Consider the following 27,638-nt stretch of genomic DNA (forward strand, 5'->3'; position numbering starts at 1 on the left):
GACACTTAACTGACTGAGCCACCCAGGTGCCCCTGAAATGATTCTAATGAAACACACTTATCAAAAATTTAAAACCAATTTAAATATGGTAATGTATGTGATTCTTCATTAATGCATTCAATAGAAAGATCTACTGGTTGTGATTTTTCAAGCAGTAAAGAATGTAAATAAAATTTCAAGTTATTCACAACAACTCTAATGTGAGGTGAATATATCTGATTTCTATTGACTTCTATTTCTATCGGTGACAAACCCAGGTAAAAGTTAAGATTGTCGTGGTTTGCTGCCTGCTCCATAATGAAAGGAGATAATGGATTGCACGCAGAGGTTAGTGACAAGGGAGATGTAACTCTTTTCTTTCCTAAGTTCAGGGACCCTGCAGAATTCCAAACTGGGGGTTTTCCCACCGAGACCCGGGTGGGTGCCAGCTGCCTTGTCCTAACAGGCACAGCCTTGGTCTGAGTCCAGATTATACCTCAAAGCCCAGACTACAGGTCCCTGTGAAGAGCAGGGAGAGGCTCACAGAGCTGGGGACCCGGAAAGCCAGTCTTGGAGTGACATCTGACGAATGACTTCGAGCTGACTTCTTGTTCATGCTTTCTTTGGAGGCAGAATGGCACAGCTGTGAGGAGCTGGGCCTTGAGAGTTAAATTAAAATAACTGGCTGCATTGGAGGAGGGGTGCTTGGTTTTCTCAGACAGTTTTAAGTCTTTAGGGATTAAGGGATCAAACCAACCCCAAGGGTTTCCTCCCCCTTCCCCCAATACCCAGCACTGTGAGGCAGTATGGTGTGGCAGCTAGGGGAAGGATTCTGGTGTAGGCTGTCAGGGTTTGAGTCTCAGCTCCTCAATGCCAGTACCCCCGGGGCAAGTTGCCTCAAGGCTTTCAACCTCCTCTAGTCTCATCTAGAGAGAGTAATCTCATCTAGAGATAGTAACAGAGCTCACCTCACGGTTATCAGAATTGAAAGTTGTACTTGTGTAAAAGGTTTAAAGCAGAGCCTGGCACACGGTCTCAGAAAGGTTAGCTATTCTTCCTGGGAACACCTGGCAAACGCTGTCACCTCTCTCAAGTCCCCCAACCCCCCGCTCCCCCGCCCAAACGCCCACCCCGGTAGACAGCCCTTCTCTGTGAAGCCCTCTCCCCCCAAGCACCGTTTCCATCCATCGCTGAAGAAACATTATAGATAAATACCATTAAGTGGTCAGGAGCGCACACTGTGCGGATTCAAAGGCCAGTGCGTGTAGCTACCAGCTGTAGCTGGAGGGGATCTACCTCACTGCACCCCGGTTTCCTCATCTGGGAACCGGGGGCAACTGCAGCACCCCCCTCAAACGGTTAAGAGGAGTCAACAGCAACAGCAGAAACTACCGAGCGCCTACTCTGGCCAGGCGCTGTGCTTGACGCATAGCGAGCAAGGCGGAGGACGATGAAATGCAATCACGCCTGTGAAGTGTTGAGCACAGTGCCTGCCGGATTACAAACGCTGGGCACTTTGCATGCCACGTGCTTCGAATGAAATATTACATACTAAAAAATGTAAACCTGTTAGATTTTTACAAAGAATATATACACATGTGCACATTACACCTTTTGTTTATGACTTGCACGTTCATTCCCTCAGTTGGCCCTGGAGAAAAGGCAGGGCAGACAGATTTTAAGTCATTTTTAGTGATGAAAAGACAGAAGAGTTGATAAACGGGAGACGGCTGGGGATTTTAAAAAGAGAACCGGCGGAGGGCAATGTTCCACTTCAAATCCCTCTGTGCAGAGTGGGCCCCAATTCTGTGGCCCCGGGGTGGGAGAACCGGCTCCGGGGAGGAATCCAGGCCCTGGGCGCCCCGGAGACGCGAGCAAGCGGGACAGGATGGACACGCCCGAGGGCGCACGCTCGCTGGCGCGGAGCTTCGAGCCGGCAGAGGCGCGCACGTCGCGGGCGCGACGCTGGGTGGCGCTGCCGGGCCGCCCCGCGCCAGACCTGTTGAGCCGAGGGCGCAACTCGGGCAGGTTTAGGGCAAAGGGGCGCTCCGCTTTCCTCGCACGCCCCTGCGACCCCGGCCGCAGCACCTCCCTCGGGGTGCCCCACGCCCCACCTTATCTTGAGGCTCCGGTTCATTTGGCCCCTGCGTTCCTCGCCGCAACAGTTCTAGGCTCGTCGGGTGGGGCGGGAATAAAGTTTGTCCGAGCTGGACTGGGAGAGGGGTGGTGGGGAGGACCCTCCCCGCTCCAGACTCCATGGCGGGCAGGACTGTGCCCCCTCGGCTTCAAGGCTGTCCCGGGGGCTCTGCTCTCGGTAGGTGCCAGCCCGCGTGCCGACCGGATGGGCTGACCCGCGCACCGCCCCCTCCCACCCGCTTCCCCATCCCCTCCCCCGCCTCTGGCGCGCACCGGCCCCGGCGTCTCCAGCCCCGCCTGCGCCGGGGTCGCTGCAGTCCCCGCGGTCGCCCCGGGCTCCCTCCCCAGGCGCCCCGGCCTCATTCCAGCCAGGGGAGCGCCTCGGGGGGAACGCCGGACAGCGAGGGTGGCCGAGGCGGGGGCTCCAGGCGCCCTTGCTCTCCCAACCTGGGAGGCGGCCCCGACTCCGAGAGCCTGAACGCAGGGAAAGGCAAGGACGGGGCGGCCGGCGGAGGGGCGGGCGCCGCTCATCAGCCACGCCAGTCACGTCTGGGGCCACCCGGCTGCCTTTTTCTTCCTTTCCCCCTTCGCTTTCTCCCCCCACTCCCCTGTTGGCGAGGGCAAAGTGGCCGTGGCGGCGCCATGCCCGGGCCGGAGTGAGCGCGAGGGCGAAAATGGCGTACATCCAGGTAGGGCTGAGGCTGGGGGGCAAGGTCCGCGGTGCGGGTGGGGGGTGCTGCGCCCCCTCCGGCTGTGAGCCCGCCAAGGGAGGGCACACGGCTGGGCTCCCACAAACTTGCCTCGAGAAAAAGGGTGCCCGAGGGCACGCAACCTGTGCAGCGGTGGGGTACGCCCCAGGAGAAGGGGCTGGGGACCCCCACACCCGGGGATGAACGGCCCCTGCGGACTCTGCACGGGCGCCCTCTCCTCCTAGGGAGGGAATGGGGTTGGGGCGGACTTTTCAGCCCCCCCTACCCCACCCCCTCCCCTTGCACCCCACCCCTGGGGAGGGGCCGCCGGGAGGGCGGCCCGGGACGCGCCAGCCGCCCGGCCCGCCAGCTGCCGTTGCCGTGGCGACGGCTCTGGCTAATTGGCCGGCGGAGCGAGCCTGAGGCGGCTGTTCCGGCCAGGAGGGACAAGGACGTCGTCTCTCTCGGACCCTGGGTGCTGAGGGGTGGGGGACACACCATAGGCGTGCTGTTGGTGGGGGGCGGGAGCAACCGATCACTTTCGGCCATTGCATTGTGGTCTGGGAGTTGTGGACCCCCATCACCTTGAAGAAACTCTCACAAGAATCCTTGAACTGAAATGATTTCCAAGTATCCTTCTTGAGGGGAGGCTGCTTGACTACCAGACCTTTCTCTTCTATACGAGGTGTGTGTGTGTGGGGGGTGGGGGGGGGCGGGGTGGGGGAGGCAGTGGCGACAGGTCAGCGCCAAGGTCATGCAGTCAGACCTGCAGTCAGACCCGTGGAGCCTCTTGCTTTTTGGGGTTGGCTCCTCAGAGCCCAGCAGAGAAGCCTACAGGTTCCCTCATTTAGGGTGCATCTGGGCTCACTTCTTCTACCCTCGGCTACAGCTGGGGGGAGGGGGGGGTGGCTGCTGGTTTCCCAGTTCCCCACTGGTCACATCTCTCTCGTCCTCAGACTTTTCAGCCTGCCAGGAACTCTGTGCTCTGTCACCTGCCTTGGTCTCCCCATCCCTCTCCTGGCTTAGATTTGCTCCATTGGCTTCCATGCAATCTTTAGGTCCTCTTTTCAAGTTCACTGAAGGTCACATTTACTGTGCACATACTGTGTGCTGAATGTTGTTGTGGGGTTTTTCAGCAGTCACCCAACAAACACCCAAGTGACCACCTACTGTGTGTGGGCACTGGGGATACAGCTGCGAAAACAGCAGTCTCTGCCCTTCAGAATCCAGTGAGAAATAAACAATATTAGAACATGCTTCTGTGGTTTTTAATAACCACCTTCAGGACAGAGATTAGTGATTTGCCCAAGGTCACACAGCTGCTTAGGGGTCATGGTGGGATCTAGAAGGGAGGATGGGGAATCTGAGGAATTTGTTAAACAGCTAATATGAGAATGGCTTGGTGATACTGTCTTTGCTTCTAGAACAAGGTGTGAAACTTTTTCTATAAAGATCCAGAGAGTAAACTTTTTTCTTGGAGACCTACGTGGCCTGTCACAAATATTCAACTCTGACCGTGGCACTGGACAGCCACACATACATAGATAATAGTAAATGCATGGGCGTGGCTGAGTTCCAATAAAACTATTTGCACTAGTCAAGAAGTAGTACTTTTGATTTTTTGCAACCATTTAAAAATGTACAAACCATCCTTAACTGGAGGACCGTGCAAAAACAGGTTGCGGGCTGGATTTAGGCTTGCAAGTCATAGCTTGCCAACCTTTGTTCTAGAATGTCTGGGTTCTCCTTCTTCCTGTTTCTTTCTGGCTTGAATCAGTGCTCCTCCATCCAGTCAAATACATGAACCCAGTGGACCCAATGCATGGCAAGCGTGTCTTAGCTTCTTCCCTCTCCTCTTCCTTTTCCTTGGTTTCTCTCATCTTGCCGAACCTGGGGTTTGAGAAAGCTGGATGATTGGGCCCCTGTAGTGGCCTGGTCTCTACTCACATGGTTTTATAAATGGTGTCTTTTGATTGCCACACACCCAGGAAATGCTTTCCTCTATGAAAAGAATGGGCATGGACTGTTGGAAAAAAGCACTTTATCCTTGCACTTGATTTGAAACATTTTCAAGCACTTTCATTTGTAAGCGCATGAGGGCATAGCTTTTTCCTGCTTTTACCTGCGTGGGCCGGCCTGGACAGTCTGTGGTGCCTAGTAGGTTCCAACTGGTCTTGACAAACCACCTCGTTCTCATAAAGCCACAGAAAGGGTGCAGATATTTTGTAGTGGGGCATTTGCACAGTCCGAGTCCTAGCTTAGCCATTCCATGAAAGAGAGGTAACAAAGGTTCAGAGTGGCCCCCTGACTTAACCCAAGTCACGTGATTGGCCAGTGGTGACGCAGCACTAATACTTAACCACTCAACTCTGCGTGGCCCCCAACCATCTTCAGGCCTTGCCATGTAGGGTTCCCAGTTTTGCTTTGGGAAGAGTTTGTGATTAGTGCCTGAGACTTCGTTTCCCAAGCCGTAATCATTCCCTTATCACTTCAAGGATTTTTGAATTTTTTGTGAGCTATCACTTGTACCAGATTTATTTAATACTTTTTCCTATAAATTGGCTCGCTTATTATTATTTTTTTTTACTTAAAATCATTTGAAAAGGAAACTTTATGTCACTAGCATAATGGAAACCAGAATCACTTGATATGAGCAGAAGGCAACCGGAAGAATAAACAGGATGATAGTAATGCCACGTGATTAGTTAGGTCCCAGGCTCTGAGCTGAGGTTTGCTCTCTATTTAAAAAAGAAAGAGGGGGTGGGGGGGATTTGCAAATGTGAGAAACCCGTTAACACATGATGATACCAAAGGGAGACCTCCTGGAAAGGGAAATGAAAAAGAGGGTAACTTTCTCCCTCTTGATTTAAAGTTCTGAGTTTGAGTTCCTCTCTGGGATATATCCCAGGCTGGGATGTGGAGTTCCTAATCTACCTGGTTTACTTGGCCCATTCACTTGGAAGCCACTGTGACTCTTCCCTTGAAGAGGGGGAGGGAATCTGTGCCTTGGAAACCTGTGAGAAGAAGTGGGGGTGGGAGGTGGGGCTGAAAAGGGAGGTAGCCCCACCCCCTCCGCCCTCCCCAGGACCAGATTATGGCTTCCTTTTGGGCTCCCTGTGTTTGTGGGTGGTCATAGGAACTCCCCACCATCACCATTGGAGCAGAATTGTAAGGTAGGGCCTCTGGGAGGGTGCGGGAGCCAAGTGACATCCACTGTGTGCCTGCCTGCATGTTAGCTAGTCATGTCCTTTTGGGTTGGCTTTATGGCTATTTCTGTATAGGAAGGTTTGCTCTTCCCAAGCGTGGCTGCATTGGATAGCATGACTATCTATCCACCCGCTCTGATTCATAACAGCATACGGTGCAAATCAAATCGAAATGCTAAAGTTTCCCATTTATTCGGTGTTGGTTAGCCAGGAGGCTACCAGCAGCCCCGCAGATAGCAGCACCTTGTTAGGGAGTCAGCTCCCTTCCCAGGATGGTAAGTGGAAAGATGCAGGGCTTTTTTTTTTTTTTTTTTTTTTTTTTTCCCTCTTTCTTTCTTTTTTCTTTTGTGAGTTGCTGGAATATTGCTAAACTGGTCTTGTCTCTCTTTTTGTAATCCTCTCACCCCCGACGCCCCTTGGCTTCTTCGTGGATCTCTAAAAGGGCAGTTGGAACCTTTAAACGAGGTGGGTTAATTCGATGATTCGTGTGGTCTGGTTTCTGATCACGAAGTGCTTGCCTTTCATTTTGGAGTCTTATGTGGGGCTGTGGGGACGTTGAATATTAAAGCAATAACTGGAGGTTAAGAGCGGCACAGTTTCGCTGCGTTTCTGTGGAAGGGAGATCCCGATGAAAACACACTAAGGGAGAAGAGGTGGATATCCCTCCCCACCCCCTCCTTACTCCGTTTGATTACCTCTGTTTACTTTCATGTCACGGAGATTATTTAAAAAAAAAAAATCTTTTTGCTTTGCTTTCAAGAAAACAGTAATATTCATTGTGTTTTCGAGAACATATTGTATAGCCCTCATGATGTTGTATAAACCACCCACATGTCAAGAATGACATTCACATAAACTACAAAAGGGAATACCTGTGAATGTTTTGCTCGCTATTAATGGCTTCAGCGAGTTGGTGTTTGCCATCTTTGTGCCTGCAGTTGGTAAATAGAAACGGAAAACATTTTGTTCTAAGTGTTCAGCAGCAGAGACAGACCTCCTGAATGTCATTATTTCTCATCAGGGATCAGCTGCTTGTAATTTCGGGTGTTTTTCCTTTTCCTCCTCTCCACCCCTCCCACACCCCCCCCCCCGCTCCCCCTCTCCCCCTCTCCACTGCCCACCTCCCCCAATGGCCTCAGGGTTTTCTTTCTAGAATCTCCGATCTGCTGCTGTGCAGATGGACTTTCAGGCATTGCTGTCAGAAGTGTTATGAGTCCAGCTGTTGCCAGTCGAGTGAGGACGAAGTTGAAATTCTGGGACCTTTCCCTGCCCAGACTCCTCCCTGGCTGTAAGTAAAACCGCTCTGAACTTCCTTGAAGGCAACCTCAAGACCTTTCTTTTCTCGGTTTGCGAGAGAGGGCGCGGGCAGGAGTTTAGGGGTAGGAAACAGGGAAAGGCTGGGTGTCCGTTGACGTCTTTGCTGCTGATGGAGACATACTCTCTGCCTCTCCTCTTGTTGGGCAGGCCAAGGGGCGGGGGGCAGCTGGTGGTGAGGCTGTCGTTGAACTGGTTTCCCGTTGGTCCTCCTGAGATATGAACCGTGTGGTGCTGAGCGTGTGGGCACTTTTAATCACGTTGAGTGTCACTCCAAGTGGAGGAAGAGCTCTGTGAGCATCTGTATGCTTCAAGGGATGTCCAAGTTCTAAAGATTCCCATCCAAGTCAGTATGACAAACTGTCCCACCGCCTGACCCGGTGCTTGGCACATAGTTGATGCTCAGTAAAAACTGCTACATGGGTGGTAGATGGAATGAACAAACAAATGCCTTTTTGCTGGTCTGAACAAGAACTTCAGAAACAGGGAAGCAGAAGAGCACCCCCAGGCTCCATCCTGTCCTCCAACGCTGTTTATGTTCTCTCTGGCATCTCTCATTTTATTTCTAATTCGTGCTCCTCCCGCGCCTGCACACAACATCTCCATCTGCCAGTCGCTCAGATATTTTGGGAACACAGTTTTGAAGCTTCTCAGCCACGTGTCTGGTCCACCTCTCTGTGGCTGAGAGAGGAACGTGGCCAGAGAGTCTGGGTTGAGTTTGCCGGTCCAGCGCCGAGAAGGGGCCTGGCCGTCCTCGAGGACAGGTTCTCACGACACGGACGGGGAGGTCCAGAGAGGGCAAGAGACAGTGCAAGGGCCCACAGCCAGAGCCTCAGTGGGAACCCGGTGCTGTTTCAGCTGCGTTTCTGGAAGTCCATGATGCCCCCTCTTTCCCTTCACGTTGGCGGGTCATGGCTCACCCCTCTCACCTGCTCTCCTTAGAAGCAAGCATCAAATATTTCCATAGCAAAATGGCTCTGTGTCAGGCTCCATGCATTCATATCCAGTTTCTCCTACTTTTTTTTCTAGTTCTGTGACTTTGGGCAAGTCATTAGATCTCTTTGCCTTGATTTCCCATCTGTAAAATGGGGGTGATAAAAACAATAGTGTTTATCTCCTATGGTTGTTGTGGCGACTGCATGGATTAGTACACAGAAGAGCACTTAAGAATGATTGTCACCTGGTCAGCAGTCATAAATGTAGGTGACCCATCTCACCCTGTTTTGTCTCGGTTTTCTCATCTGTAAAGTGAGAACAGTAACAGAACTTATTTTCTAGGGTTGTGATTAAGCATAACCTGCTTTGCAGAGCAGTTAGTAATCACCTTTTATTATTATTATTATTATTATTATTGCTGTTTTATTGTTTATTTTTGAGAGAGGAAGAGAGTGTGTGTGAGCGGGGGAGGGACAGAGAGGTGGGGGGACAGAGGATCTGACAGCAGAGCCTGATGTGGGATGTGGGGCTCAAACCCATGACCATGAGATCATGACCTTGGCCGAAGTTGATGCTTAGCCACCTGAGACACCCAGGGGCCCCAGGAATCATTTCTGTTATTTGTAGATTCTTTTTTTTTTTTCTTTTAGGGACAGAAAGAGTGAGTTGGGGAGAGAGGGAGAGAGAGAATCTCAAGCAGGCTCCACACCCAATGCAGAGCCCGATGCAGGGCTCAGTCTCACAACCCTGAGATCATGACCTGAGCCAAAATTAAGAGTCTTTTTAAATTTTTTTAGGGGCGCCTGGGTGGCTCAGTCAGTTAAGCGTCTGGCTCTTGGTTTCGACCCAGGTCATGATCTCACTGTTCATGAGTTTGAGCCCCACATCAGGCTCCGTGCTGACAGTGCTGGGCCTGCTTGGGATTCTCTATCGCTCTCTCTCTCTGGCCCTCCCCAGCTTGTTCTCTCTCTCTCTCTCTCTCTCTCTCTCTCTCTCTCTCTCTAAAAATAAATAAATAATTTTTTTTTTTGATGTTTATTTTTGAGAGAGAGACAGAGTGCAAGTGGGAGAGGGGCAGAGAGAGACACACACGCAGAATTCCAAGCAGGCTCCAGGTTCTGAGCTGTCAGCACAGAGCCCGACACGGGGCTTGAACTCACGGACTGTGAAATCATGACCTGAGCCGAAGTCGGACACTTAGCCAACTGAGCCACCCAGGCGCCCCAAGAGTTGGATGCTCTTGACTGAGCCACCCAAGAGCCCCACTAGAGATTCTTTAAACTGGTGTAAAGATAGTGTTAAGAAATTATTTCATCAGTCATGGATTGTAGCCTGAATCCTGCAGGTGTGCATAGGGTTGAGGTGTTTGGTGGAACCAGTTCATTAATCAAGAGGTCATTCCCATTTTCTAGTGCCCTAGGTACAGAGGTTGGCTCAGCCCATTTGGTATCTTGAAAGCCGTACTCAGGCAGTACCAGCTCTGTGAGGGCAGGGTTTTTATCCGTGTTGTTCACACCAAAAAATAGTTACTGACTAACTGACTAACTTACCGGCAAAAATTGAATCCTGGAAGTGCCAGTCATCTGGTTGAAACCTTACAGTTTCTTTGGTAATTATTTCTCGAGTATGCACTGTGTGCCAGGCACTGTGGGATGCAGAGGCTAGATAGAGTCCCATCCCTGTGCTCAGGAGATTTAAAATCTAGTACAGGAGATAAGGCAGGTACATAGGTCCAGCTACCCCCTGGAGTTGTGCATTCACACCCTGCACACCAATATGACAGTTTTTCATAGAGTCTCACTGTGGAAAAAGTCCAGGGATAATGGCTTTGGGCATCGGTGGATCCAGGGGTACAAATGTTGTCATGGGCATGCATTTGTGCCCTCTCCGCCTCCCTGTCTCTTTCTGTTTCTTCTGTATTGCCTGATTCTTAAGCTGGTTTTCTTCTTTGCTTCATTCTCAATAGCAGCAAACAAACCAGGAGAGGCTCTTATTGTCCTGGTTTGGGTCATGTGCCAAACACTTGAGCCAATCACTTTTGCTTGGAGGAAATGGTGCTAGGATCATGCCTGGATTGTCTGACCACCTGGAACCAGGGAAAGGATCATTCCCACCTGACACACATGAACTCAGCTCGTGGACCAGGGGTTGGCAAACTTGTCCTGTAAAGGGGCCAGACAGTAAATATTTTAGCCTCGTGGGCTTAGTCTCTGTCTCAGCCACTCACTTCTGTCATTGTAATGTGAAAGCATCCATAGGTGAGGCATTAATGATTGGGCGTGCTATGTTCCAGTCTTACTTCATTTACAAAATCAGGCAGCAAAATCTGGCCCCATAGTTTGCTGATCTCTGTAATAGACAATTTGAGCGCTGTAACCAGAGAGGAGAGAATGGACCCAGGGTAGGCAAATACCACAAATGGTCACAATATCTAGAAAGAGTAGGAGAATCATGGAAAATGAGCCTGCAAGCTCAGAGCATGTAGGGCTTTGAACGTCAGATTGCAGAGTTAGAATTTGAATTTGCTTCTGAACCACTGGAGAATCCTTTTTTTTAAGTTTATTTATTTACTCAGAGAGAGAGAGAGAATGAGCTGAGAAGGGGCAGAGAGAGGGGAGAGGGAGAGAGAGAATCCCAAGCAGGCTCCACACTGCCAGCTTGGAGGCTCCTGAACCGTGAGATCATGACTTGAGCCAAAATCTAGAGGGATGCTTACCAACTGAGCCACCCAGCCACCCGTTAGTGGAGAATCCTGATGGACATTGAAAATCAGTCAGGTACCTTTTTTCCCCAGATACCCAGATGTTAAGTATTACAGATGCATGGCCTGGGTTCTACCACTGAGCTGGTGAACAGTTGCACTTTACCTGGGCTGCTGACCCTTTGTGCAAGCGGGGGACTCTTTCAGGGGGTAAGGAGTTGGGACCCTCTGGGATGACACTTTGGTTTTGCCACAAGCAGAGAAGAGCACTGGAACCTTCCCAGCAGGGCCGACACATGACACAACTCCAGAAGGCCCCTTTCATATGGCCGTCATTATGAATGATAACACCTAGAACTCTGCAGTCTAGATCCTGAACAGCGGTACATGACCTTCCATGCTTCCCAGGATGAATATCTTGCATCCTGGGTAGCAACTTAGTACCTTTGTGGCACGCAACATAATGCAAAATGTTAAGAGAAATCTGTAAAGGGGAGGCGGGTTAAATCATTCAGAAAGTGAATTTACAGCTTGTGCTTTCCCCAGATTTATTTACCAAGTGGGCAGTTGCATGTTATCAAACAGGCAGGGAGTAGAAATGTCAAGTGTACAGGCTTTGCAGTGCTGTTCCTACTGTGACATTTGAGCTCAGAACCACAGGACATGCCTCTCTGTGGGGTGGCAGGTACCAGATGAGCCGGTCCTTTGTGTGTGTGATTTGGGGGGACACACCATTAATTGCCACAAATGCTCCTGTCATTTGGATCCCCCATTCTTTCCTTGGCTGGGCTGGGCTGGGGAAGGTCAGGAAAACTGTACAATCCCACTGGCTCCTTTTGGAGCAATGCCAGAAAGACCATCATTGAAGAGTGAACTACTCAGGTTATTTCCGTGTCCATCAAGCATGTATTGAATACCTACTATATGCATAGCTCTTACAGGCCTCACAAGGGATGCCCAGTTCAGTAGTTTGGGGTGTGCAGCTTAGAGGCTGGTATTGCTGGACTTCATTGGGAGTTTAACAGTGGTGCAAAATAAATATCCATCCCAACCCCCACCCCACCAGGCTTCCATTCCCTGGTCTGTAAAGAGGATGAGGGTTGTTAGTAACAGAAGTAAACTCCAGATTGTTTTAAGGGTGAAATGAGATGGTTCAGACAGAGCATTTAGCACAGTGCCTGGCACATAGTTGGTGCTCAGCACCTGGTACCTTTGATCAAGATAAGTACACATCTCCCTCTCCCACCCCCCCCCCCCCCATTTAAGAAGTGTACCCTGCTGTGGGAGGCGGGACAAGATAAGCACTCAGATCATCTTGAGACCATATAAATCAGATAAGAATGCCAAGAAGGGTGTGTTCATTCATTAATTTACTGAGAAAATGAATGTGGAAGGCTCTGCACGTGCCAGACTCTGTGCCGGGGCAGGGTGGGCAGTGGTGAGTGAGACACCACCCTCGTGGGGCAAGGATCTGGTGTCAGATGCAGAAGACAAGCCACAACTAGAGAGGAGTTACGTGCGTTGTTAAAGGGGGGAAAGAAGGTGCAGGGCCAAGGGCTGATGGAGTAGGAGGAGGTGACAGCGACAGGGTGGGGGCTCTCTGAGGAGGTGCTCTTGAAGCCGAGACCTGACTGATGAGAAGGAGCCGCACAGGAGATGGAGACGGGAAGAGCATCCCAAGCAGAGAGAACAGTGTGGCCCGGCTCGCTGTGTTGGAGGAAGGGCCGGGAAGCATGGTGGGTGCAGAGAGGGCAGGGGCTGCTCAGACAAGGGCTGAGAGGACTCGACCGGAGCTCCAGGGGGCGATCGTGCCCAAGCCGGGTGGGGCCTCACAGGTGCAGGTGGAGGTGCTGAGGTGGTTCTGCCTTCTTTGGAAGGTGCTGCCGCTTGCATCTAAGGGAGAGAGAGAAGAATGCATGATACAATATGATTGCATTTCTTTGCCTTCTCCTCCTCCCACCCCCCACATTTTATCTGCTATATTCACCTTTTACAGACCAGGAGGAGGAGGCAAGCAAGGACTGAGCATCCTCCCCTCCCCCTGCAACATGCCTGGTCTTGTCCTGGCTGTGACCCTGATCTTGCTTTGGAAGAACATGAGATCAGTCTCATTTCATGCACAGGATGCATCTGAAGACCTCCTAGAATTGGAAACTTGCGTTTTTCAAGACCAGCTCCACGCAGGCTTAAATGTCAAGTTGGGGGGTGGGAGGTGCAGTCTCGGAAAGTATCAGTCTACAGCCACAATAGCTTAGGGGCATGTTATTAGCGGCATCCATCTCACAGGCCACACCGCCAGCTTTGCCCCCTCTCTTCCCCTTCCCCAAGCACCCTTACCTAGCTTTATGGGGATTGGGGGATCTTACAGGTTGTAATAATACCAGCTGAAATGTATTGAGCACATACCTACTACATACCCAGAACTGTTCTAAGTATATTATATGCGTTGACTCCTTCAGTGTTCACTGGAACCATACGAGGTGAGTATTATTATTCCCACTTTACAGATGGGTAGATGGAGGCACAGAGGAAGGGCGTTGCCCAAGGTCACCCAGGCGGGGTTCAAACCTAGAGGTTGTGCTCTTAATTACCACCCTGTATCTCCCTACCCCCCGACACGGTGTTTTTTATTCTTTCAGTATATGGAATCAGAGCTGCTGCTCAGTTTTTAGCTGTTTCTTCACATCGAACTATTGTTCTCAAGTCATTCATTCTCAGTACCATTTTGTAGCTCTTGCCCTGCCGCTCCAAGAACTCTCGAGTGACACTGTTATAGGGTATTTTTTAGATATTTATTTATTTTGAGAGAGAGTGCGCACACACTTGCGTGTGAGTGGGGGAAGAGGGGCAGGGAGGAAGGAAGAGAGAATCCCAAGCAGGCTCCATGCTATCAGGGCAGAGCCCTAAGCGGGGCTCAAACTCACGAACTGTAAGATTATGAGCTGAACCAAAATCAAGAGTTGGATGCTTAACCGTCTGAGCCACCCAGGCGCCCCTGTTATAGGATATTTTTTAAAGATATCAAAGTAGAGACACAGTGAAGGTTGAAATACCAGGGCATTCCTCACCAAAAGCCATCTGCAGAAGATCAGATGGGTAGAAACAACCTTCTGGTGTCTTCCAGACTGAAGACCAACAGGCCTGGTCTTGACTTAGCCAAAGTGGTGCCCCCATGTGGCAATATCATGAGTAAGTTCCCTCCCCATGGTCTGTGAATGTGAAATTATGCACATTCTTGACAGATTGTTCTAAATTGGAAGGTATTTATTCAATATCATTTCATATTTTGTGCAAAACGTAAGATGTTATTGGGGCACCTGGGTGGCTCAGTGGGTTAAAGCGTCTGACTTCAGCTCAGGTCATGATCTCACGGTTCATGAGTTCAGGCCCCTTATCTGGTTCTCTTTTGTCAGCTCGGAGCCCACTTTGGATCCTCTGTACCCCCCCCCCACCCGCCTCTCTCTGCTCCTCCCCCACTCATGTACACGCTCTCATGCTCCCACGCACACTCTCTCTCTCAAAAATAAATAAACTTAAAAAAAAAAAGTGAGGTGTTTTTGAGAGCTTAGGGCTACCACACTGATTCGAGTTTCTATTATTGCAAGTAGTATAAATTGGATCCGCGACAGTTTCATCATGGGTCTGTCCTCTAAGGGGAGAGAGATGCCAGCCCCTGGAGATTTTTTGACAACCATTGAAACCTCTTCTTTTCCTGTAGGATGGCCAGCCGGAGCAGCGACAAGGATGGGGATTCCGTCCATACAGCCAGTGAAGTCCCTCTGACCCCACGGACCAACTCCCCAGATCGAAGATGCTCGTCCTCAGACACATCTAAGTCTACCTACAGCCTGACCCGGAGGATTTCAAGTAAGCATCTTTGCTGTGACTGTCTAGGGCTCGTGGCTCAGCAATCCTGTGCTGCTCAGCCTCTGATCAGAGCCCGTGATTCAAATCCAGTTAGCTGGGTCCCCAGGGCAAAAGAAGAGAGCTGATGGCATCCCCGCATGGATCCACGTGAGGGAAGGGGTTGTCTCAGCCTCCGGAGTTACCAGGGCAGGGTGGGGACTGTGGCCATGAGAGCTGATGCCCCACTGGAAGGGGGCAGTTGCTACTCGGCCCTCGCTGAAGGAGATGGTGGGCTCCGTATTACCTGACTTTTCCAAAGAGAAACTGGCAATCTGTGTTTCTATATGAAGCTTCCTTTGTTTTAAACTCCAACAAAATGTATCTGTGGGTCAAATTTGGTCTCTAGGCCCCCCAGTTTGTCCACTCTGATGTGCAGAGTATGTGTTTGACCAAATGGCATGATTTGGATGGGGAGGAGAAAGGAGGATAAAGCCCAAAGACTCCCAGCCTCCTCTCACCTCCTCAAAGTGTCTCTGCTGTCTCATTCAGCTGCCTGCAATTCACTTAACAGAGGGAAAAAGCTTAAAATTCATGAAATAAATCCACTCAGGTGGAAATATTGGTGTCTGATCTTTCCTGGGAGTAAATAGGGAAGAAAAAGGAAGCAGAGAAAAGTTCGAGGGCTTGAAAGAGTGGAAAAGAGGGGATGTGAGGCTTCTCTAGGCCTCAGTCTTTCCATCTGTAAAATGGGAGGGCTTTTCTTGACCTATGCAGTCCAATGCATGTTGCTGGTGACCATTTAAATGGGGGGTTAAGCCCAACTGAGACATGATGTATGCGTTGTGTACCCATGATGTTGAAGCCAGTACATAAAAGAGACTTTAAACTGTCTCACTAAAATGTTTTTATTTTGATTATATGTCAAACAAATTAAAGTTAATTTCACCTGTTTCTTTTTTTTTATATAATCTTTTTTTCAATGTTCATTTATTTTTTTTGAGAGAGAGAGAGAGAGAGAGACAGAGTGCGAGAGGGGGAGGGGAAGAGAGAGAGAGAGAGGGGGAGACACAGAATCCAAAGTAGTCTCCAGGTTCTGAGCTGCCAGCTCACAGCCCAACACGGGGCTCTAACTCACGGACTGTGAGATCATGACCTGAACCAAAGTAGGACACTTAACTAACTGAGCCACCCAGGTGCCCTTTCACCCAATTCTTTGTACTTTTAAGAGAATTGTGGCTACTGGAAAATTTTATGTTCCCTGTGTGGTTTGTATTTCTGGTCCCCATTGTATTTCTCTTGAATAGCACTGGTCTAGATAGTTCCTAGGTCTCATGCCCAGCTCTATACACGGATGATTTCCATTTAGCACACAGCTGTCAGAATACCAACCATGCACGAGACACAAGTCTCACAATTTTCACAGGCAAGACAGGTGTTCAAGCAATTAACAAGAATGTCATGAAAGAATAAATACATGACTCCATGTAGATGGGGAATCTAATGGTCAAACTCCTAGGAGCAGAGAGTAAGATGGGGGAGGGACTCTTGGGGAGGGGGTGGTTTTAGTTATGCAAGACAAATAAGTTCTTGAGATCTGTACAGTACAGTGCATATTGTTAACAATATTGTATCGTATCCTTAAAATTTTACTAAGAGACTAGATGTTACATTAAAGGTCCTTATCACCAGGAAAATTAAATAAATGAAGAAGGCAGGAGAAAACTTTGGGAGGTGATGGTATATGTTTATGGCATAGATTGTGGTGACGGTTTCAGGATGCCTGCCTACCTCCCAACTCATCAAATTGTGTACATTAAATATGCACAGCTTTTTGTATGTCAGTTGTGCCTCAATTAAATAGTTTTTTAAAAAAAATTCCATGTGCTTATTGCTAGAATAGAGGGATGAGCAAAGATTCAAATGATGAACTTGGGAGCAATGAACTCTGCTGGTTGATAGGCAGGGAGGAGGCTCCCCACAAGCGGTGAAGTCCAAACATGGTTCTTGCAGAAGTGCATCAGTTACCCTTGAGTGAGCTTGTACCCTGTGCACATTCTATGCCGAGCCCTTTCCATGCATTGGCTCTGTGAATCACCACAGTCTTTGAAGTAGGTGCTATTATTGACTCCGTTTTACAAATGGGGAAACTGAGTCCCAGAAGTTCTGGCTCCAGAGTCCACTCTCTGAAAGTGGAGACAGTATAGGGTACCAGCTAGAGTCAAGACTCTGGGGCGGGACAGCCTGGGCTTAACTCCTGGCTTCTCCTCTTAGTACTTGTGTCCCTTTTGGAGAGTTACTGTCTGTCAGATTAGTCATTCCCTAATACCTTGTGGCCATCAGGTGACTTGATATATCAAGGCGTTTAGAACAGTGCCTGGCAGTGATGGAGGTGATAATGCCATCTTGTTGCCTCTCATAGAATAAATAAGAGGATCTCAAGGTGTGGAGAGCAGTTGGGGAAGAGCATTGTGAAACAGAGTGAACAATATAGGAATCTGGGAAATGTTGCCAATCTCAAGAAGCAGCCCGGGCTTGGCCCCATATGTGGTGGTGCTAATTGTTCTTTTTTGGCGGCTGTTTAGGTCTTGAATCCAGACGACCCAGCTCCCCACTCATTGATATTAAACCCATCGAGTTTGGCGTTCTCAGCGCCAAAAAGGAGCCCATCCAGCCCTCGGTGCTCAGACGGACCTATACCCCAGATGACTACTTCAGAAAGTTCGAGCCCCAGCTCTACTCCCTCGACTCCGACAGTGACGATGTGGACTTTCTGACAGACGAAGAGATCTTGTCCAAGTACCAGCTGGGCATGCTGCACTTCAGCACCCAGTACGACCTGCTGCACAACCATCTGACGGTGAGGGTGATCGAGGCCAGAGACCTGCCGCCCCCCATCTCCCACGACGGCTCGCGGCAGGACATGGCCCACTCCAACCCCTATGTCAAGATCTGTCTCCTGCCAGACCAGAAGAACTCTAAGCAGACGGGGGTCAAACGCAAGACCCAGAAGCCCGTGTTTGAGGAGCGTTACACCTTCGAGATCCCCTTCCTGGAAGCGCAGAGGAGGACCCTGCTGCTAACTGTGGTGGATTTTGATAAGTTCTCCCGCCACTGTGTCATTGGGAAGGTCTCTGTGCCTTTGTGCGAGGTTGACCTGGTGAAAGGCGGGCACTGGTGGAAGGCGCTGATCCCCAGTTCTCAGGTAAGGGGGTGACTTTGTGCTGTTTCTTGGCTGGGGACTTTAAAAAAGAAAGAAAAAAAAAAAAGTTTTTTTTTTTTTTTTTTTTTTGTTTTTTTTAATTTAAATTGTCTTTGCGTTTTGAAACCTTTTTATTTGGACGTAGTTTTGGACTTACAAGAAGGTGCAAACGCAACACAGATTCCTTGTGTTCTCTTTATCCAGCAACCCCGGTGATAAATCTTACACAACCAGAGTGCGTTAGCGATACCATTGTCAACTAAACTACGGACCTTATTCAATTTTCACACATTTTTACATGCACCACTGCGTGTGTGTGTGTGTGTGTGTGTGTGTGTGTGTGTGTGCTTGTTCTATGAAATTTTATCACATGTATAGGTTCGTGTAACCACTACCACCCTGGGAGCTTTTTTGTCATCAATGCTGGGGTATTTAATAAGGACAATGATTATCCAGGGTATGAAGCGATCAGTCATTTTGACTTTCAGAAATTGATTTGGGAAAAATAAAATGAAGGCTGAAGAACGGGTGATATATGGATATTTTTCAGGCAAATTGTGAGACTGGCTTCTTTCCTCCACCAGCCCACAGACATGTAATTGGCTGCTTGGGAAACCACCCACAGACCAGGCTCTGTCCCCAGTGGGCTGATAGAGTCTCTCCCTTGGGCATTCTGTGGACTGGAGGACGACAGCGCATGTACTGTGGGTGGAAGGATGAGGTAGAAGTCCGAGGGAAGGAAAAGACCCAGCCGTTTGGAGGCCAGTCTGGTCCATTCATGCTGAGGGTGACAATTCTGTGTAATGCAGGTGGAATTATTTTGTGTCAGACACACCAAGGTGTTTTTCAGAGCTGAACCGTACTGGCCAGGGATTTGATGATCCAGCCTCACATTTGGGGTATGGGTTTTAAACTTGGGGACTGGAGGGGTTGCTCTACTGTGTGTGTGCGTGCGTGTGTGTGTGTGTGTGTGTGTGTGTCCATCCATCGGTCCGTACAAAGAGAGATTTATCCTTCTCTTAGTTTGTATTTCCCCAGAAGAAGAAAATCCCAAGGCAAAGGAAGTCATTTTTTAGGGAGGTGACACCAGAGGAAATACCAGGAGGCAGTGGGAAGGTCACATAAAGTCTGCATTATTAGGCCCCCACCCCTGTGTGTGACTGGAGCTGTAAAACTGGAAGCCAGCGTTAGACACATCCTAAGAGTCTTTCCACCTGAGGGGTGGTGCAGCCGGGGGGTTTATACACTGACTCCTATCAGCCATTGAATGAGGGCAGTTGGGGGATGGGAACTTTCTTCCCCTGGCATTCTTGGCCTGTTACACTGGGCAATAAAGAGACCTTTGACATCCACAGGTGCAAAAAAAAAAAAAACCAACCCAAAAAACAAAACTCTAGAGCTGGCAGCTGGATGCAAGTGTGTGTGCACTGAGGTGATCAGGACCAGGAGGTGGTGGTCAAGGTGTTAGCAGTGCTTGCTCTGATCCCGTATCCTCCTCCCATCACATGATCAGGATATATTGGATGCTTTCCGTGTATCCTCCTCAATATGTGATATCATTGGGTTTTCAACCATTGAGAAATTAGGGAAACCATTGAAAGAGGGAGACCCGCTGGACAAAATAAACTCTGTGGCCAGCCTGATTCTGCACATCTATGGAACACCCTGGACATACAGAGAATGTGGACATCCACACACCTTGCCTCCGAATCTCCTGAAATCTGAGGCCAAGGCCAGGACGCGGGTGCAGGCAGTTAATTTAGGAGGTGATCCCAGGAAGCAGGAGTGAGGACTGAGGAGACCCAGGGAAGGAGGGCACCTCCGGAGTGAGTGGTGACTCTTCAGGCTGCCGTTCTGGCCCCTGCACACTGGTCAGGTGGGCTCCCATAGCCTCACGCAGGGGCGGGGACAGAAAAGAGAAAGAGACCACGTGTGCTGCTGATACTGTGCCCAAGTGGCGCTTTGAGACCGTCTGTAGCTGGCACCGGAGGCGGTGTCTGCTGCATCCCTCTGCTGCCATGGCAGCCCCCTCCCCCTCCCCCGAGGTACTCCTTCTCCCCCTCCCCTGCTTTTACTTTTCCCCACGACACTTACCATCATCTTGCAGGCCATATATTTTATGGTCTACCCCCCGTACTAGTATGGAAACCCCATGAGAACAGATTTTTGTCTCTTTCGTTCACTTCTCTGTGCCCTGCACCTACAACAATGCCTGGCATTTGTTGAATGAATGAAGGATGGCAGGAAGGAAGGTTTCCCCCAAGTGAATTTCTTTCTCCCACCTGCCACCCTCCCCTCCTCTCCTTCGCCACCTTCCTTCTCCCTCAAAGAAAGTCTCGTGGAAACTGACAGAGAGAAGAGCAGACTCCCATCCCCCATTTCAAGGCAGCTCTGGACTTCACACTCTGGGGGTCTCTGGCTGGCTCAGTTGCCGTTTACACTCCGTGAGTAGACAGGCCAGTTGTCTGAGGTTGGGTTCCCTGGAAGCAGAGCTTGAGATAAGGATTTGGCTGTGGATTAGTTTGTAGGGCCGCTGTGACGATACGTCACAAATTAGAGGCTTAAAATGACAGAAATTTACTGTCTCACACTCTGGATGTAAGAAGTCCGTGATCAAGGCCACGCTCCCTCTGAAACCTGTGGGGGAAAATCCTTCCTTGTCTCTTTCTGGCTTCTGGTGGTCACTCTAGTCTCTGCCTCCGTCATCACATGACCTTCTCTCTGTGTGCGTCTGTGTCTTCTCTTTTCATATAAGGACACTGGGGGCCCACCCTACTCCATTATGTTCCCATTTTAAATAATTACATCTGCAACAACCCTGTTTCCAAATAAGGTCACATTCTGAGGTAGTGGGGGGTTTAGATGATAACATATCTTCTGGAGAGGGGGAGTGTCATTTAGCCCAAACCCGAATGTAGGAGAAAACCCTGCAGGGGAGGGAAGGGAGCAGTCTAGGGAAAGGGTGAGAGCCCAGCGAAGATATGGTGTTAACAAGGCCTGGCCTCAGCTGATCTGTGGTGGGGAGGGGACTCTGGATCGTGGGTTGGCATTGCAGTGCCTTCCTCCCTCAGGCCAGGAGCCAGCCTTTTGTACTCCCGTATTTGCCAGACGTTGGTTGGGACAAGCCTGGGAAATCTGATCTGCAGCTGGGCAGCCACAGGCCTGCTTAAAGCTTCTCTCCTGCAGAACAGTTGTTCTGAGCCAGGGACAGCTTTGCTCTCGGGACACTGGGCAGCCCTGGGAACCATTTTGGGTTTGGCAGGTGGCGATCAGGGGTGCTGTAAACATGTGCAGTACACAGGACAGCCCCCACCATGAAGAATGGTCTAGCCCAAAATGTGTGCAGTGTCAGCGTGAGAAAGCCCACTATGGAAGAAGGGGAGAATGGAGGTTCAAGGACCACAGCAGGGTCTGCCATGCAGGCAAGGTGAGGGCAGGGTTGGTCCCTGCAGGGTGGGGAGCATTTTTCCAGGAGAAACAGTTGTTGGGAAGCGGGGAGACACAGGGTCAGAGGGTGTTAGGAGCAGATATCCAGGTAACTCTGTTGTTTTTCATTCCATACGTAGAAAAGGAGATACTGGTTCTGAACAAAAATCCACATTGAGCAAAGTAGGCTTGTGTCGGAGACAGAAAACAAAATCCTCACACAGTGTTACTGAGGCCATTGGATGTCAATGCTGATTTTCATTGCAGGCCAACATCTACCTTCACCAAAGCATCTGTTGGCCAGCTGAATGGGCGGGGAAGATGGGGTTGTGCAATAAGGTGAAGGCAGAACTCTCCAGTCTTGTTCCTGGCCTGCCTCTATGGCGTAGGATCTCAGTGTCTACCTCTACATTCTGTGCCTTGGAGAACCCATGGGAGCAGGTGCCTGGTCGCGCCAGCGTGTAGGCATTCTCTGGCTCACAGCGGAATGTCCCAGCTGTTTTGCGGCTTTGAACATTGTGTCTTTGATCTTGACATTCGGGAAGCTAGTAGCTAATGGAGCTACTGTAAATTTGGGGGGCTTGTTGATAAGGCTTGGCTAGGAGATCATGAAAATGGGGACAGAGAAATAAGAAGCATATGGGGTGATCACGTAGGTGTGAAGTTACTCTTGCTGCTAAGAGAAATTCTGCTCTAAGTGGACCACAGTGAGTCGACACTTTGGCCGTTAAAGGTGAAATCCGTGTAAACCTTTCTTTTAAAAAATTATTAGTAATTATGACAAAACACACATCCATTTTTTTTCTATTCACATAATAATCTCTGAATTTATCTTTTATTTATTTATTTATTTATTTATTTATTTATTTATTTATTTTCAATATATGAAGTTTATTGTCAAATTGGTTTCCATACAACACCCAGTGCTCATCCCAAAAGGTGCCCTCCTCAATACCCATCACCCACCCTGCCCTCCCTCCCACCCCCCATCAACCCTCAGTTTGTTCTCAGTTTTTAACAGTCTCTTATGCTTTGGCTCTCTCCCACTCTAACCTCCTTTTTTTTTTTTTTTTTCCCCTTCCCCTCCCCCATGAGTTTCTGTTAAGTTTCTCAGGATCCACATAAGAGTGAACACATATGTTATCTGTCTTTGTATGGCTTATTTCACTTAGCATAACACTCTCCAGTTCCATCCACGTTGCTACAAAAGGCCATATTTCATTCTTTCTCATTGCCACGTAGTACTCCATTGTGTATATAAAACACAATTTCTTTTTTTTTTTTTTTTTTAAATTTTTTTCAACGTTTTTTATTTATTTTTGGGACAGAGAGAGACAGAGCATGAACGGGAGAGGGGCAGAGAAAGAGGGAGACACAGAATCGGAAACAGGCTCCAGGCTCCGAGCCATCAGCCCAGAGCCTGACGCGGGGCTCGAACTCACAGACCGCGAGATCGTGACCTGGCTGAAGTCGGACGCTTAACCGACTGCGCCACCCAGGCGCCCCATATAAAACACAATTTCTTTATCCATTCATCAGTTGATGGACATTTAGGCTCTTTCCATAATTTGGCTATTGTTGAGAGTGCTGCTATAAACATTGGGGTACAAGTGCCCCTATGCATCAGTACTCCTGTATCCCTTGGGTAAATTCCTAGCAGTGCTACTACTGGGTCATAGGGTAGGTCTACTTTTAATTTTCTGAGGAACCTCCCCACTGCTTTCCAGAGCGGCTGCACCAATTTGCATTCCCACCAACAGTGCCAGAGGGTTCCTGTTTCTCCACATCCTCTCCAGCATCTATAGTCTCCTGATTTCTTCATTTTGGCCACTCTGACTGGCGTGAGGTGATATCTCAGTAACACACATCCATTTTTTTTTTTTTAATTTTTTTTTTTCAACGTTTTTTTATTTATTTTTGGGACAGAGAGACATAGCATGAACGGGGGAGGGGCAGAGAGAGAGGGAGACACAGAATCGGAAACAGGCTCCAGGCTCTGAGCCATCAGCCCAGAGCCCGATGCGGGGCTCGAACTCACGGACTGCGAGATCGTGACCTGGCTGAAGTCGGACGTTTAACCGACTGCGCCACCCAGGCGCCCCAACACACATCCATTTTTAAGTGTACATTTCAGTCATATTAAGTACATTCATGATACAACCATTGCCACCATCTGTCCCCAGAGCTCTTTCCATCTTGCCAAACTGAAACTTTACATCCATTAAACAACAGCTCCCCAGGCCCCGTAGCCCCCAGCACCTGACCATCACCATTCCTTGTGTCTCTATGAATCTGACTACTCTAGGTACCATGTAAGTGGAATCACGCAGTGTTTGTCTTTTCATGACCAGCTTATTTCACTCAGCACAGAGTCCTTGAGGTTCATCTATGTTGTAGCAGGTGTCCGAATGCCCTTCCTTTCGAAGGCTGAGTAATATCCCTTACTTTTTTTGTTTTTTAATTTTTTTAAATGTGTATTTATTTTTGAGAGGAGAGAGAGAGAGAGACAGAGACAGAGTGCGAGTGGGGGAGGGGGCAGAGAGAGAGAGAGAAAGAGAGGGACATACAGAATCCGAAGCAGGCTTCAGGCTCTGAGCTGTCAGCAAAGAGCCTGACCAGGGCTCAAACCCACAAACTCCAAGATGATGACCTGAGCCGAAGTCAGACGCTTAACCGACTGAGCCACTCAGGCGCCCCTGAATAATATCCCTTTATATGTATATACTCCATTTTGTTAAATTTTTTTTTTTTTAACATTTATTTATTTTTGAGACAGGGAGAGACAGCATGAATGGGGGAGGGTCAGAGAGAGAGGGAGACACAGAATCTGAAACAGGCTCCAGGCTCTGAGCTGTCAGCACAGAGCCTGACGTGGAGCTCGAACTCACGGACCACGAGATCATGACCTGAGCCGAAGTCAGATGCTTAACCAACTGAGCCACCCAGGCGCCCCTATATATACTCCATTTTGTTTGTCCATTCATTCATCTGTCAGTGGACATTTGGGTTGTTTCCATCCTTTTGGTTATTGAGACATATGTTACAGTATATATTGTGATATTTTATAATATATTATGTGATATATATTATTATAATTTAAATATATAATGCTCTAATGTATGATAATATTATGAATAATTTTGCTATGAACATGGGTGTATACATATTTTTTCAGGCCTTTTTGAAGCCAGAAAAATATCCAAGGATAAAGGCAGTTTATCTTCTCTTAAGATCACGTGGCTTTAGGAAGGGTGGGCAAGGTGGTGGGAGAGGAGGTGCCCCATGGACATAGCAGAAACTCGCAAAGTGTTAGGAAGGACCAGAGTTCCTGGGGTGCCTGGCCGGCTCAGTTGGTGGAGCATCTGACTCTTGATTTCGGCTCAGGTCATGATCCCAGGGTGGTGGGATCAAGCCCCACATCAGGGTCCACGCTGAGCCTGGAGCCTGCCTAAGATATTCTCTCTCTCTCTCTCTCTCTCTCTCTCTCTCTCAAGAAAATAAATAAAATAAATACAGGGACCAGAGTTCTTACTCCAGCTTGTGGCTGGAATCCTGTAACCCGTGGGTCGTGCTTTGGTTGTGCCCAAGTGGAGACACAGCACCTACGACCTTCCATCCCTTACAGTGCATCTGTATGGAGCTAAACTCTTCTCAGGAGAAAGTACTTTTTGGAAGTGAAAGTCCCTCGAACTGGGGGGAGATTATAATTATTTTGACCCAGTAAATACACAACACAAATATTGTACCTATATAAAATTTTCATGTATTTAGTTCATATACATTTGTCAGGTGCTAATCAGGTTCTAGGGGTTGGGATTTCTTTCTTTCTTTCTTTCTTTCTTTCTTTCTTTCTTTCTTTCTTTCTTTCTTTCTTTCTTTCTTTCTTTCTTTTTGTTGTAAGCTTGTTTATTTTGAGAGAGAGAGAGAGACAGCAAGTTGAGCACAAGTTGGGGAGCGTCAGAGAGAAGGAGAGACAGAATCCCAAGCAGGCTCTGTACCATCAGTGTGGTAGGGGCTGGGATTTCTAATGTAGCTATAAGTCAGTGTCTCCTGTGAGCCCAGCAGTGCTCTAAATTATTTACATGTGCTAACTCATTTATCCTAACAGGGGCCCATTTTACAAAGGAGAAAACTGGGCAGAGAGAAGTTAAGTAATTTGTCTGTGCGACTAATTTAGACTGAAGCTAAATTAGACTGTAGGACTGAGGCTGTTTGACTTAAAAAGTGAAGTGCCATAACCATAGCGTTATACTGGTTCTCCACAGCAAGCCAAACCAAGTCCCTGCCCTCGTGGAGTTGACATTCCGGTGGAGGGAGGTGTGTAGCAAATAAGTGAGTTAGCAAATAATGCCATGTTTCACTGTCTATGCCAAGAGAGAAAACAAGGTAGGATATGGGGCTGCAGAGGGAGGGCTGGGTGGTGAGGGTGGGGAAGCTACTTTAAATGGGTGAGCTAGATGCAGTGAGGGGGTCAGCCTGGAGGATGTCTGGGGGAAGAGCATTCAAACAGCGAGTTGAGGAAGTGCAAAGGCCCTGAGGCTGGTTTGGCACGTTGATGACTGGAGTAGAGTAAGTGAGAGGGAGAGCATGAGAGATGAGGTTGAATTGGTATAAAAGGTCACTTCACATCAGTCTTAGAGCTAAAAGTATAGGTAAAGGCTTGAATTCTATTCCTAAGTGTGATGGCAAGCCCTGGAGAGTTTTGAGAAGGAGAGGTGACCTGGTCAGGCTGCCCTGGAGAAAAATCACTGGGAGACAAGATACTTGTATCCAAAATATAAAAAGAACTCCAATGACTCAAAAAAAAAAAAAAATTCCAATTTTAAAATGGGCAACAGTTTTGAACAGACGCTCCACCAAAAAAGATACATACAGATGGTCTATAGGTACATGGAAGGGTGCTTGACATCATTAGTCATCAGAGACCTGCATGGCGAAATACCACTGCACACCTACCTAAAAGCTACACACACTGACAACAACAAATGTTGGTAAGGATGTGGAGCAACCAGAACTCTCAGACAGTGGGAGTATATAAGGTGGTGTAACCCCTTAGGAAGAAGTTCTGGTAGTTTTTTGTGAAGCTAAACATTTATCTACCCCTATGATCTCGCTGTGACACTCCTAGGTCTTTATCTAAGAGAGATGACGATGTTATGTCTGCACAAACAATTGCACACACATAGTCTCAGCAGCTTTACATGTCACAGGCCCCAGACTGGACACAGCCAGGTGTCCCATCAACAGGATGAAGGATAACAAACTATAGAATATTCATATAATGCAACATTATTCAGCAATAAGAAGGAACAAAGTACCGATACGCACAACAGCATAGATGAGTGTCACAAACAGTATGACAAGGAGAGCATTATTCTGAACAACATTACACTAAGTAGAAGCCAGACCCAGGAGAGCACGTCTGCATGACTGGTTTGAGAACCAACAAAACTAATCTGTGGTCCCGATGGGACTTTGATGCCCAGGTGTGTGCATTTGTCCAACTCACATGGTACACTTGCAGTTCAGGCATCTGGTTGTACGTAAGTGTCATTTGTACACACACACACACACACACACACACACACGAACCCAAAGAGCTGTAAACACACAGTGAACGCTGGCTACTGACCTGCCTCCTGAAGTGTTTCAGGGAGAAGCGTACCAATGTCTGTAACTTATTTTAAAATGCCTTCCAGGGGCGCCTGGGTGGCTCAGTTGGTTAGGCGGCCGACTTCGGCTCAGGTCATGATCTCGCGGTCCGGGAGTTCAAGCCCCGCGTCGGTCTCTGTGCTGACAGCTCAGAGCCTGGAGCCTGTTTCGGATTCAGTGTCTCCCTCTCTCTGACCCTCCCCCGTTCATGCTCTGTCTCTCTCTGTCTCAAAAATAAATAAACGTTAAAAAAAAAAAAAAATTAAAAAAAATTAAAAGCCTTCCAAAAAGATCGTTAGGTACGCAATAAGGCAAGTCTAGCCTATCTCTAAATTATTAATGTAGAATTATTAATATTAATAGCTGCATTGCAGAAGTGAGGTGATGTGTATAAAGGAGGTGAATGTATAGGTCTTTCAGCTCTTCTGTATTTAACCGTCTTTATAGTAAAGTGTTGGGATGCAAAGAGAGAAGAAAGCAGAGGCACACTTAGGAGTCATTTGCTACGTACAGTCTTATAGATAGGAGGTGATGGCCCCAACCTGCGTGTGAGG

At 48.6% G+C, this 27,638-nt stretch overlaps 1 protein-coding gene across 2 annotated transcripts in view; it reads left to right on the plus strand.

Annotated features, from left to right (window-relative positions):
* The first annotated feature begins 2,378 nt into the window (after positions 1-2,378).
* SYT17 (synaptotagmin 17) overlaps positions 2,379-27,638 on the plus strand; it is an 83,052-nt gene continuing 57,792 nt past the window's right edge. The window contains exons 1-5 of one of the 2 annotated variants that reach the window (XM_058711931.1): positions 2,379-2,804; positions 6,458-6,475; positions 7,150-7,298; positions 14,680-14,828; positions 17,390-18,009. In XM_058711931.1, coding sequence (XP_058567914.1) covers positions 2,790-2,804; positions 6,458-6,475; positions 7,150-7,298; positions 14,680-14,828; positions 17,390-18,009 — 951 coding nt within the window. In that variant the 5' untranslated portion in view covers positions 2,379-2,789. Of the gene's footprint in view, positions 2,805-5,994; positions 6,286-6,452; positions 6,476-7,149; positions 7,299-14,679; positions 14,829-17,389; positions 18,010-27,638 lie in introns of those variants that run through there. The other variant, XM_058711930.1, reaches the window with a different exon arrangement.

This window comes from Neofelis nebulosa, chromosome 18 (genome assembly GCF_028018385.1).
Source record: "Neofelis nebulosa isolate mNeoNeb1 chromosome 18, mNeoNeb1.pri, whole genome shotgun sequence".
In the NCBI taxonomy this organism is placed as follows: Eukaryota; Metazoa; Chordata; class Mammalia; order Carnivora; family Felidae; genus Neofelis; species Neofelis nebulosa.